Source organism: Eucalyptus grandis, chromosome 6 (genome assembly GCF_016545825.1).
Source record: "Eucalyptus grandis isolate ANBG69807.140 chromosome 6, ASM1654582v1, whole genome shotgun sequence".
In the NCBI taxonomy this organism is placed as follows: Eukaryota; Viridiplantae; Streptophyta; class Magnoliopsida; order Myrtales; family Myrtaceae; genus Eucalyptus; species Eucalyptus grandis.
In genome coordinates this window covers 34,031,900-34,046,412 of record NC_052617.1, presented here as the reverse complement: position 1 = coordinate 34,046,412, position 14,513 = coordinate 34,031,900, and the positions used below count along the sequence as shown (strand labels likewise).

General features: G+C 39.1%; 1 protein-coding gene across 1 annotated transcript; it reads left to right on the top strand.

The window, feature by feature from the left end:
* Positions 1-603: 603 nt before the first annotated feature.
* Positions 604-4,324, top strand: LOC104449213 (receptor protein-tyrosine kinase CEPR1). The gene is given in 3 exon segments (XM_010063282.3): positions 604-918; positions 921-3,290; positions 3,636-4,324. Coding segments are annotated over 3 exon segments (2,862 nt in total). The 5' UTR covers positions 604-806; the 3' UTR covers positions 4,016-4,324.
* The last annotated feature ends 10,189 nt before the right edge of the window (positions 4,325-14,513 follow it).

Below are 14,513 nucleotides of genomic sequence, written 5' to 3'. Positions count from 1 at the left end.
CACGACGACGCTTCTGCATTGCTACTCCAAAACACCCACCTACTAAGAGACCGCATTGGTCACGTTGGTCAGGAGATTCCTCCCTTAAGATATATGACCAAACATTGATACATATTGAGAATAGGCCGCCAATCAATTATCAATTCTAACACCAGTTATTGGGAGCATACAACAAAAACCCAATACCTCTATCTGGGAAATCACCAAAAGAGAGCCCAAGTTCAAGCGTGTCAATTTATCAAGTTGAATCCACCTTCAACTGAGCCAATTAAAATATAGTAACTGCTCTGCACTCATGCCAGTTCTTTGATGTGTAACTTCTCTAACACAACCTAGTCGTGCATTCTAACAAAAACAATGGCACGTGGGATGATGGATGAGAGGGCAGCACAGCTGAGTGCTGATGCTTTGCTCTGGAAAAATGTAGAGATGGATACATGGAACTTGATTGGGATCGGATGCGGTTTATTCATGCGTCTCATCAGTTTAAAGTTGGGGCAAAACATTGGATGATATTCTCTGCTTGATTTAGTGGGGGTATACTCATAAAGGCTCCTTTATGCAAAGTCATGCATCTCTCTCTCTCTCTCTCTCTTTCTCTGTGAGAGAGATCAACGTACGTGCGCGCGCGCGCAGGGTACTTGTATGCACAAGCCAATCTTTTTCCTGTCAACCGGGCTTGTTACTGCTGTGCACCCAGTGATCCCATCAGTCCTGCAATTTATATACTTCTCACCAAGCTCACCAACTTCTCTGCAACAACAAACTTCCTGCACTCTCTCTCAAAACACGCCGAAACACGCTCAATGGCTCTTCACTCTGCCGTCTTCCTCTGCGTGTCGCTTGTATGCCTGTCGTGCCTATCTCAAGCGGCCAGCACAAACCAATCCCAATTCTTCGCCCTGATGAAGGATTCTTATATGGAAATGCTATGTTGAGTTGGAATCTCGATGGAGGGGCAGAGAATTCCTTCTGCAGCTTTGAAGGCGTCACCTGCAACCATCAAGGGGAGGTGGTAGAGTTGGACATAGACGGGAAGTCGCTCTCTGGTGAGTTTCCTGCCGATATCTGCTCTTACCTGCCGCAGTTGCGCATCCTTAGGCTCGGCCGCAATAAGCTCCGTGGCGACTTCTACAACAGCTTCATCAACTGCTCTCTTTTGGAAGAGCTCGACATGAGCTTCTTGTACCTCCACGGAACTCTACCTGATTTTTCTCCTATGCAATCTCTCCGGATACTCGACCTCTCGTCCAATCTCTTCACAGGCAAGTTCCCCATGTCAGTCTTTAACCTTACCAACCTCGAGTCGCTCAACTTCAACGAGAACGACCGCTTCGAACCCTGGAGACTTCCCGAGACCATCTCGCAGCTGAGCAAACTCAAGTCCTTGATCTTGATGACGTGCATGGCCGAGGGACGGATCCCGCCATCCATAGGAAACATGACCTCGTTGGTTGATCTTGAATTGGGTGGGAATTACCTGGTGGGGCCAATCCCCAAAGAGCTCGGCCTGCTAAAGAACTTGAAGCAACTAGAGCTGTACTACAACCAGCTCAATGGTAGCATACCAGAGGAGCTTGGGAATCTTACCGAGCTCATAGACTTGGACATGTCGGTCAACCTGTTGACGGGGAGAATCCCGGAGTCTGTGTGCAGGCTCCCTCATCTCGAAGTCTTGCAAGTTTACAACAACAGCCTCAGCGGAGAACTCCCGAGCGTGATCGGCAGTTCAACAGCCCTGACCATTTTGTCAATTTATGGCAACCAGTTCACAGGGGAAATCCCGTGGAATTTGGGGCAATCGTCGCCTTTGATCGTCCTAGACCTATCTGAAAACCAATTCTCCGGTCCCCTGCCAACAGAAGCCTGCAAAGGAGGTAAACTGCAGTATTTCCTATTCCTGGCTAATAATTTCTCTGGAAAGTTACCGCCCAGTTATGCAAATTGCTTGACCCTGTTGCGGTTCCGGGTTAATTCTAACGACCTAGAGGGCCCAATCCCGGAAGGACTTCTAAGTTTGCCTCACGCTTCGATCATAGATTTGTCTGATAATCATCTGAGTGGTACTATAGCGGGTACAATCGGGAATGCGAGGAACTTGTCGGAGTTCTTCATACAGAAAAACGACATCACAGGCGTGATACCTCCTGAAATCTCTGGAGCCACCAACTTAGTCAAGATTGATCTGAGTGGCAATAGGCTATGGGGTCCAATACCTTCAGAAATCGGCAACCTCAAGAAGCTCAATTTGTTGCTGCTGCAAAGTAATAGGCTGAATTCTTCCATCCCCAAGTCCCTGTCTTCACTGAAGTCACTCAATGTTCTTGACCTCTCCAACAACCTCCTGACAGGGAAAATCCCCGAAAGTCTCTGCGAATTGTTGCCGAACTCCATTAACTTCTCAAACAATCATCTTTCCGGTCCAATTCCGCCTTCACTAGTGAAAGGAGGTTTGGTAGAAAGCTTGGCCGGCAACCCAGGACTCTGCATTTCTGCATCCGCCGATTCATCGGATAAGAGTTTCCCCATATGCCCACAGACCTCCTCGCGGAAGAAGCTGAATTCTATATGGGCGATAGCAATTTCATCGGCTATCATTACTTTGGGAACAATACTGTTCCTCAAGCGCTACTGCAGCAAGGAGAGATCGGTCATGGACCGTGATGAGACGCACTCTTTGTCACTCTTCTCATATGACGTGAAGAGTTTCCATCGAATAAGCTATGATCACCAGGAGATCGTTGACGCCTTGGTCAATGAGAACATAGTGGGACGCGGCGGTTCCGGCACGGTCTACAGGATAGCGCTGAAAAGTGGGGAAGTTGTTGCCGTGAAGAGGTTGTGGAGCCGAAGTGCAAAAGATTGCGTCCCCGAAGATCATTCAGTTCTGGACAGGGGGTTGAAGACCGAAGTGGAAACTCTGGGAAATGTAAGGCACAAGAACATAGTCAAGCTGTACAGTTACTTCTCGAGTCGCGATTGCAGTTTGCTGGTTTACGAGTACATGCCTAACGGAAATCTCTATGAGGCACTCCACAAGGGGCCCCTCAATCTGGATTGGCCCATCCGTCATCAGATTGCGCTAGGGATCGCACAGGGTTTGGAATACCTCCATCACGATCTGCCAACGCCTATTATTCACAGAGACATCAAGTCGACCAACATCCTGCTCGATGCTCACTTTCAACCCAAGGTCGCTGATTTCGGCATAGCCAAAGTTTTGCAGGCAAGAGGCGGCAAGGATTCGACTTCTACTGTCATCGCGGGGACTTATGGGTACCTGGCCCCAGGTAATCTTTAAGTCTGACCTGACAAATAGTTCTTGCATCTTCCACCAAACGTGGTTAATTGTTATTCCAACTGGAAAAACGAATTTTCAAAGAACTTAAGTAGTGGTGCTAGGATGTTAAAAATTGTGCTATCGCCAAAAAGGGCTAGGTCACTGATTAAGCAGCACATTACAATTGGCCAAGAATGTTTTAAATTGGGTAGGAACCAATCATGAGTTCTAATTGCACACCTGCATGAGAAAATATGGTACTAATTTAGAATTAGTCTAATTTATTTCAAGTATGATTACTTCTTACTGTTGCATTGCGAATTGCTTTCACTAACCATACTGGTTTCTGAAACAGAATATGCATATTCATCAAAAGCAACCACCAAGTGTGATGTGTACAGCTTCGGGGTCGTCTTGCTGGAACTAATAACGGGGAAGAGGCCAGTAGAGCATGAGTTTGGAGAGAACAAGAACATCACATGCTGGGTTTCGACCAAAGTGGACACCAAGGAAGGCACTGTAGAAGTTTTGGACAAGCGATTATCGAGTTCGTTTAGGGAAGACATAATTCGGGTTCTTCGGATTGCCATTTGCTGCACTTATGGAGCCCCTGCTCTTCGTCCAACCATGAATGAGGTCGTTCACTTGCTGATAGAGGCCGACCCTTGCAAATTCGGTTCTTGCAAAACGTCAGACAAGATTAAAGAAACATTCGATCCTCCTAAAACAAAGTAACTCTTACGATCTGATGAGCAGTTCGGCAGGCTTCTCGGTGTAGGCATGTAGGAAGTATATTATATGTACACAAGTACAGTCTCTGAACACTAACGAGAGACACTTTTCATAAACAAGAATTTAAGAGCTCTGTTTTCTCTTTTTGGTCCTATGTATTAAGAATGTTGGCTTGTAGATTATGCCAATCCTTAAAACTTTCTCAGTTTCCTTTCTTTTTAATTTCTGGTTTCATGGCTCTGTAGTATACTGAGGAACTAAATGGCTATGACAGCTTTTTATGACAGATAGAATCTGTATATTTCACAGTCCCACCTTGATGTCCAAGCTTTTGACATTTTGTTTTATCTGCTCCTTTATATCTTTTGCCTTCTCATCTCTTGGAGGTGAGGGCGACGTAAAAAAGAAAGAGGAATTCAAAACGAGTGAGCGCATCGGTAAGGAGTGGAGAGCCGTGATTCGCAAGAGGCTCCTTTAGCAATAAAGTGGGGTTCTTGATTCTGAATTGATAATTGGGAGATAAATCTATGTGGAGGAACCATTCTTGACCGAGCCTATCCACTGGTAAAAGATAGATAGGCCCTTTGATTGACTGAATGAGCATCTTTGTCTCCACTGGAGTCAGAGACAGCGAAGGAAGCAGAAACCCTTTTCATCATTTTCACCTTTTCTGCGATCCCCGCTCTTTCTCTGTTGAACTTGATCGTTTTGCAAGGGAAAGAAGGAACAAAACCTGTTTTACCGTGGATAGTGGCTCTGCAAGTTGGAAGAACCTCGCCTCATTTGGAGGCATACAAAGCGAGGGATAAGAATCTTTATATTTGTCAGTGCCCTTTCACTTGATCTCGAGCCATTGCTGAGCAAGTGCAACCTAAAGAATTGACTCATATTCCAGGAAGCATAAACCAACAGGTTACAATTCAACTTCAAGTAACATAGTCTATTACGCGACGACCTAATAGACCAAGACCTCATCTGAAGTCAATTTCTATACAAGATAATTAACAATATCAATTTTTAGGACACCCTTTTTGGATTTCTCTTGTGGTTAGTCTATAAAAGACATAATTTCGAGAGGAAAGCATCACAACTATGACCGCACGTGTTTGAGCGCAAGAGCACGGAATTTGTTGTCTTGGCACTTTGCAAGGTATTAATCCTGGCTTTTATGAGTGGCTTGCGGGTCCTCTAAGAAGCATAAGATTCATTGGCGAAATGTATAACTTTATGGCATGGTGGAGACACCATAAAGAAAAAGTCGGAAGCTTTGATCAAAGGGGTGATGCTCCTGAGCATTAAAAGGACAGGAATAGCCAGAAAAGCTTCCAGGTCATGTTTGTCCACCATTTCGTACGCAACGGATCAAGAATCTGCAATAAGAATACACCAGATTTAGAGTAGCTAGTACGTCGATGTCTTTCAAATTGCATCGACCTCCTCACTCTGTTCTAGTAAACTGTAGTTGGTTCCTCAACTGACGCCATCAGATGAAAAGAAGGGTCTTGTTAAATTTTGAAACGATCAAGAACAATAACAAGTGCTTTCCAAACAGATGTGGAAGTTTTGCATTCTTTTCATATGCGTTTCTCTTGGACGGTAGGATAAAGGCCATTATTGCATGCCCCTGTAGCGGGTGGACCCGATGATCTCAAAAACACTTTCTAACAAGAGCCTTTTTTTAGCAGATAGACTAGCATTTGGACCGACATATGAGGCCGATAGGGGAAGTTCATGCTACTTAGCCTCGTCTTTCATGAGAAGAGAGTCCCACTTAACAATTATACCATTGAAATGATGGGACAAGCCAATCATATTTCATTAAAGTAAATTCTGTGCATCAAGAAAAATGCAACAATATGCTGCTCAATATGTTTGGGAATTCGAAAATATTTTAACTCTGATCAACAACACGTAGTGTATTTTATAGCGCTCTTTCGCATGAGCCCTCCGACCTCATGAAAAGACACTAGGGACTTTGCCACTGGCCCAGCTCATGATTGACCTAAACACAAAGGTTTGCCACGGGTGGGAGCTATCTCTGTCTCTCTTGGTATTCATTCAAACAGGATCAAGGCACGTTGGATCATGCAAATGATGATAGATGACTCATGCTTGCCCATCACATCCCATTTAAGTTCCACTTCTCAGAGAGCTAAAAGAAAAGGCTCATGAGTGAGGTGAATGAATTTGCTCGCTAGAATGCCAAGAACGTTCACAGCACCATTGCAAAAGGTGGCAGCAATGATTATACAAAGTCAAGTTGCTGCAAAGCATAATTTATAAAGCCCCACGAATGCCGTTTCCCTGTGCATTTGAATATGGTGAGGCTAATGCGGGTGTCACAATGCCCATCAGTGGGGCACTAGAGCTGGTAATAATGCCAGGAAGACGGTGGAAATCCTCATATGCACTCCAATTTACTGCTTTGAATCATAGTGTGAGCAACAGTTGTTTGGAGATCATCTGCTAGACCAGACATTGCCCATAAAAGGCTTATCTATGTAAAAGCACATGTCGAGGCACCAAGACATTGCATTAAAATTTCACTAATTTTTACCACTTATGGAGATGAAATTAATATAATAAGGGATATAGCGATATCACAGACATGTTAGGTGGACTTCCACAGTTCATATTAGGAAAATTATCAAGAAAGTCATGAGCTTATTATATTTATATCAATTTAGTCATGAACTTTTTACTTTGGCTAACTCAATCATGAATTTTTTTGACAATTTTCTAATATAATCCATGCGGCCAACTTTGATAGGAAATCTCTAAAGTGGATGCCGGCCATCTGTTGTACGTGGCACAATCGGCGATCGGCACTAATATGAATAATATTTGAAAATTTTTTGATTTTTTTTTTAAATATCTTTTTTTCCCTTTCTTTTTTCTATTTGCCAATGGCCGGCAACTCAGCCACCTACCATATAGGGAAGGGCGAGGGTGAGGGCCACTAGGAGTGAGCATGGTCCGGGTTGGTCCAAGCCACCCGCTAACCCTAGGACCAACCCGTACAGTGTCGGTCCTCAATTTTTAGGACCGAGGACCGACCCTATTGAGCCTAGGACCAAGGACCCGACCGACCCAACGGGTTCGGTCCGATTCCGAGATCAACTCGGGACCGATCGATAATTTTTTCGTCTTATTTTTATACTCCCTAAAAAACAAACTTACAAATTCAAATTACACTTCCATCAATAATGCGACATTGTGCAACTAAACTATAAATACCAATACATATTTAGCAAATTTAAGATGACACAATAATAGAAATTTTGTACTGCTAACCGCTCATCGAGATATGGGACAAGATGGAAATTTCTTGTAATCATCTATCTTTAATATTCATAACATCATATGCAAAAGCGTTTTCCCGCATTTGATCATGTAGAGTCCACTCAACCAAAAATGAGCTTCACACCACTTGACTAGCAAATCACCGTAGCAAGCTAAAGATTACTACTCTACTCTTCAAAAACTTCTACCATTTGACACAAATTGAAAAGCAAAGTGCAGCTGAAATTCACTAGTAAAATACAATTAAACCATAAAAAGTTCAAAATACTTAATATAAACCATGAATATATAACTTCACATCTTGTTAATTCACTTGAACTTCTAAACACTTGAAAACAAAACAAACGACACTTAATTAATACTCAACAAAAGTTTTAAATTGAAATTACTATTAGTACTATTGATAGAACATTTCAATATAATATAATATAAATGACATTTTACTTAGGTTTGAATATATAAGAGAATTGTAAATAATATAATATAATATAATATATAGGGTTGGTCTAGGGTTGGATCGACCCAAAACTCTTAGGACCGGGACCAACCCGCACGGTGTTGGTCGGGAATTTCAGACCAAGGACCAACCTGGGTCCTCTTGGGAATCGGACCAAGACCGGCGGGGTTGGGCCGGTCGGGGGCTGGTCTAAGGTCAACCCTAGACCGCTGCTCACCCCTAAGGGCCACCCTCGCCTAAGCAACACTTGGCAAGCTACCTTAGCTCGGGCGAGGGTCGGCCTCGCTAAATTTGGCAAGGGGGGCCTTGCCGGCGCTTGCCCTCACCTAGGCGAGGTCTGACGAGGACAACCATCGGTCCATCACCTATGGGAAGTGGTCAACAATTGGCCATTGATGAAAAGAAAAGGGAAAAACAAAGAAAAATATTTAAAAAAATTATTAAAAATTATTCATATCAAGTATCGATTGTGTTACATAAAACAAGTAGTATCCATGTTAGTCATTTCCGGCCAAAATTGGATGAATAAACTGTATTGGCAATTATGACCACAAAAAAGAATTGTATTGGCAATTTATGATAACAAAAACTAGAAAAAAAAAAAAAAAAAACTAAATTGGCAAGCGCCAAGAGGTTTTTGCCTAAATTAATAAAAGTGCGGTAGGTTAAAAACTTTCATGGTAATTTTCCCGTTAACATCATGCATACTAGAAAAAACCACGTGATGAAGAAAGAAGAATTACTTTTTATTTTGTAATGCATTTATCAACTGAATTTTTCTCGATCGAAGAATGGCTTTTCTGAATTTTTATGCAATTTTTGTATTCTCTTGCATTTCCAGCGGCATTTTCTACCAATAAAACTTACCACGTGGAGATGATGAGAAACCGTTTGTTTGTGGGCACACCATGCTAATGAGCTGAGGGATTAGTTAATAAAAAATCCACAAGTTGGAATAGCATTTCAAATTAATATCAAAGCACTCTTCTACTTTGCCCCTAAATTTGTTTCTAATTCAGTAAATGGATTTGAGAAAAATGAAGCGATTTGCTTGCAGTTGGATTTGATTTCAAATTATTTTAAAGGACTAATAGCGAAAATATTCAAATTCAGCTGCATGATTTTTACACTTCCACGGGAAAAATAAGCAAAAAAGAAAATGTGGAGAAAAAATTGAAATTTGTGTTGAAATGACCGGGAAGTTGAATTGTTTGACCTCAACATGGCCTGAGCTGAATCGGGCTTGGGCTTAGATTTTTCACGGCTTTTCTAACTTGGGCCGAGAGTTGAAGCATCTTCTTCTTCTTCTTTTCCCCTTTGGGCCGAACCACACATCGATGATTCTCGCGCTGGATCGCAGTATGAGCTCGAGCCCAAGCCTTGTTATCCAAGATAATGAACTTGTACACCTTTTAGCCCGCTGAAATTATGGTTTAAGTACAAGTTTCGGCCTTCCTACAACAGAATTATTTCGTCGAATCCAGTCCTTTGATTTCTTGATTTGTGCAATTTGGTCATTTGAGTTTTACTTTGTGTAATCAAGTTATCAAACTTCCCTGATTTGTTAAATCAAATTCTTCAATCAATCGCTCTCACTAAACCAAGTAAGCAAAAAACAGGGTATTTACCGCAATAAAAGAAAACCTGGTCGACTCAACTTTGACCCATAAATTTTTGGGTTGGGTCAGGTCAATTCGAATGAGAATACACTTCTTTGTTATTTTCTCTCGAATTATTATTTGAAAATTTGAGATAGTATAAGTTACACACTATCATAATCATCTTGAAAACAATGCATAATTTCTCTTGTTTTTTAGCCTCAATGGATTAGTCAGAGTAGTTTTATCATAATAGACATTATAAGAAGCATCTCCTGAGTTAGTATGTGCTTTGACAGCATTCTATCAGTACTTACAGGGTCAATAACTTGAATAACTACTTATAAAGTGTCATATTAATCTAATAAACTAATTTAGTAGACAAATCTTAATATCTTTGGTGCTGTTCAAATAATTCACAAGTTGAGTTAAGCTACCCTCTCGAATCATTTAAACTAGAGCAAATCATCACAATGAGATCGACCATTCTCACTGAGGTATATTTCAATTTTCTTTGTATCGAATTTCAGCTTAGAAGGACTATAAAACTGATCAGCGATATCCAATATAGCCAATAAAGTCCCCCTATCCCTTTTAAAAAAAGATCAACGTATGGTTTGCGAAACTAAGATCAACCTTAGAACAACATGGACAGTACTTAATTTTCCTTTCGGGAAGTAATTTTCCTTTCGAGCACGACTTCCCCATTGGTATTACAACTTGGATAACAAGTACAGATAAGAATTAGCGATGCAAAGCCTTGACCCATCATATAAATGTCTCAAGAATCGGATCGGACCAGCTATCTATCATTTTCCTAAACCTAGCCTAGTATGCTTGGATAACAAGTACAAATATCATTAATTAGCGATGCAAATCTTTGACCTATCATATAAATGCCTCAGGAATCTGACTAGTTTTCAAAATACACATTTAAGGAAAGAAAAAAAGGGGAACCCGAACATGGATAACATGAATGCATTGTATCCATCAGATGTTGACCCTACCATTTTTAAATGTTCATGATATGATATTGACCCTATAATCTTTCTAAAAATGATCCATTCGGCCAACATAAATGAAAAAATGAAAATAAATTAATCATTCACACCAATTGTTAATGAGGAAAACATTTTTATTGACTAATTATTTCAAAAAATATAATTGATCATTTGTAAAAAAAAAAATCAAATTATTTATTTATGTAAAACAAATAAAGCTTAAGGCTCCATTTGTTTCATGAAAACTATGGTGTTTAGGAAGTCATTTTCCATAAAAATGTAATTATTTTCCGGTGTTTTGGTGAAACTTAAAAATGAAGTGGAAAATATTTTATGCTATTCAAGTAAGAAGAATCTTTTTCTCCATGTACTTATTTTCAATAATTTTATTATTATTTCATTTTTAGAATCAATCTTTCATTATTTTTTTATTTTTTAAAATCAATTATTAAATTATTTTTTCTTTCTCTTTTTTTGTTTTCTTCTTCTTCTTCTTTAGCCAGTCAATAGCCGGTGACTAGTGACAAGTGAACCTCAAGCTCACTCACCCACCTCGGCAAGGCTTTGGCTTGTCGATACGATTTGGCGAGCAACAAGCCTAAGCTTGCTAGAGGTGGGCGAGCCTTGAGATCGCCGATGGGCTAGTCTTGAGCTCACCGATGAGCTCAAGGCTCGCCTATAACTCGCGATTGCCCAAGAAAGAAGAAGAGTGAAAATAAAATAAAATAAAAGTAAAAATAAAATAATTTAAAAAAAAAATAAATAAATTGTGGGGCTTGTAAGGATGTGAAATAAGAGAGAGAGCCAGGAAAATGTTTTCCTTTTTTAAAAATGAAAAACATTTTTCTCCAATTTAGAATATTTTTTTCCTTCATAAAAATTGTTTCCCAAAGCAATTTATTTTTTTATGAAATGAACACCAAAAATCCAGAAAAAGGTTTCTTTGAAATTATTTTATGTAAAACGAACAGAGCCTAAATAAATTGGAGATGATGAATCTAATAATAGCATAATTCAAGTTCATATGCGTCGGTCCGCTAGAAATTTTAATCATGTTGTTTCTTAGGGGGCGCATTTCAACATTAAAGAAATTTACTTGTACTTTTTTCCCTGAAATAATAATAATGATAATAATAATAATAATAATAATAATAATAATAATAATAATAATAATAATAATAATAATAATAATAATAATAATAAAATAAATAAATAAATAAATAACGTCTTCCCTAATCTAAATATGCCAACTAAAATTATAAAATCCTAGAATTGAGCTCTCCTTGTTGAGAATGCTTTGGCTTGGCACCTTCTTCACAATGCAAAATTTACAGGGTTACTACCACAAAAATACACAAAATTGATACACTTATGACAAATTTATTGCAAACTAATTTTTTTACCTTGAAAAATCCTAAATTGATATACTTGTTCCAAACTAATTTTTTTACCATAAAAAACCTACAAATTGGTATGTTTACCATCCATTAGTTTCCATTAAATTGAACTAATACCACAAAAAATCATAAATTGGCATGCATGTGATAAACATGTGATAAAACTCCAAACAAGTAAATTTGTCAGATGTTATATGTCATCCTAATTAGTAATTTAACATAAACTAACGGATGATAAATTCATTACAAATGTATCAATTTTGAGTTTTTTGTTGTTAAATAACTATTTTTGGATAAATTTGTCAAACATTATCAATTTGAGATTTTTCGTAATATTAACCCAAATATATATGCTAATTTATTTCCTACAGAAATATGTGATGTATACAATGGGCGTCACTTTTTCATTGGAAGCTAAAATCGGATACTATGATGCTAAAAGCGAAACTTCATTTCGTTATTCTTTTTTTCCTCTATCAATTAAAAAAATAGCACTCTATACAATGTTATCTTTCTAACGTACTGTTTTTGCCATTTGTTTTACTGTCGTTTTTATTCATCCTTTTGCTTAATTTGCTAATATCTCTGATCATAGGATTGTTTTGAGTTTTCTAATTCGACATGTGTTCATTATTATGATGTGTCAAGCAAACTAATTCTATAGTTATTTAAAAGTTATTGGGAGATTTGTGATTGACAGGGAAATTTTCTTTTTATTCATTCATCGAAAATTATTATGAGAATATTTACACAAGAAAACAAAATGACTCATTTCATAAAGAAAAATTAATAGGGTAAATAAAGATTATCTGAGTTTTGTATGAAGTTAGGTGTGGATCTTGATGCATTTAAAATGACCTGCTCTTATAACTCAGATTATTGATTCGAACTAGACAACCTAGACCCAAACTAGCCTGAATGCCAAGTCTACCAACATTGTTAATGTGGCAAAAAATGTCACATAATGATGAGGTACGGACATTTGGAGTGCCAAAATTTAGCACGGATGGATATTTAAGTGCCAAAAGTTTGGAAAGTGACACTTAATTGCAAAAATCGGAGCAAAAATGATAACTTAAATGCCACTCCGACCAAAATGTTGACGTGGTGATTTTCCGACAAAGGAAGTGTAAAACGACACTGTTTTGTATGCTGACATAGCTAAACAATACAAAAATAACGTTGTTTTGGTGCTAACATCATAAAAAATTAATATAAAAATTAATTAAATTAAATTTAAAACTAAACCTATTTAAAACATTGAACAATAAAATAAAAATATTAAAAAACTAAAAATTAAAAAAAAGGGAGGGGTAGGCGGTTGAGGGTTGAGCCCTCGCCACCGCCGTCGAAAGGTTGGTGGAGGGGGGAGGGTGGCTAGCGTCGCCGGCGGTTAGGGCCCGCAAGCCCTCACCTAGCTCCGACAAGGGTTGGGTCCCTTAGTGGGCCCCTTAGTGGGTGGCGGCCCTTGGCCCGGTTGGGTGAGGGGTTGACCCTTTGCCGAGGTTCTTGGTCCCCGGCGGGGCATGGTGACCCCGGTCGACCCTCCTCCTCCGCCACCGACCCTTTCGGCGATGGCAAGGAGGTGGACAACGCGGGCTTAACCCTCAACCGCCTCGCCCTTTTTTTTTTAATATTTATTATAAATATTTTTATTTTTTATTTTAAAATTTTTTAAATAAATTTAGTTTTATTAATTTTCATATTAATTTTTTTACCACTTAGTACAAAACGATGTTGTTTTTATATTGTTTAGTCGCGTTAGCATACAAAACAATGTTTTTGCATTTCATTTGTCGGAAAATCACTACGTTAAGCATTTTAGCGGAATAACACTTAAATGATCTATTTTGTTTTGATTTTAGCACTTAAGTGTTACTTTCAAAATTTTGACACTTAAGTGTCCATTCGTGTCAAGTTTTGGCATTTGAGTGTTCTTTCGTGTCAAATTTTGGCACTTGAGATGTACTTTTGCTCATAATGCTAATGTGATAATGAGACTAAATTAAATATATATTAAAAGTTCAGAGTCTACATTGAATAATTTAAAAATTCATGAATCATATTACATATTACGATAAAGTTCAAGAACTATATTAAAAAAATTAAATATTTATGGGTCACATTACATACGAGTGAAAATTTAAGGACTATTTATTTTGTTATTTCTTTTTCCATTAACAAAAATCTTCCCCACCTCATTTTAAATTCGAGAAAAGAAGAAAAGCAAAGAAAAATAATAGAGAGGAAGGGACCCAACTCGAGATTGGGCCCCATTGATGGAAACTCGCTATCTACTCCATCTCGACTCGACAGCCCATCCTCTGAAGATAACATCATCGTCCGCACCGCATTTGCACCCTACCTTCTGGGCTGAATGACCACATTGCCCCTCCACCAAATCTATCCGTTGCCTCGAATGCCGGATGGCAAAGCAGCAATTCCCGCAAAAGTCCGAGCCCATTTCCCTCCGGCCAAATCGAGAAAGGACTCTTGATTTTTGAAAACTGGGCGGGCAACTAACCTTGGTTAGGCGCCTCCATCATTAACCCCACACCAAAGTTAACACCCCCGCTTTCGCTGGCACTTTCTAAATCGAACCGCGGTTAACCAACCGCGGTTAACCAACCAGATATTTTTCAATTTTTTTCCAGTGGCGCTCTATATATCTTTAAACTTCCCCCTCTGCATTTCCCATCAGCTCTGCAAGTCCTCCTCCATCTTCATCTTCTTCATCGTCATCTT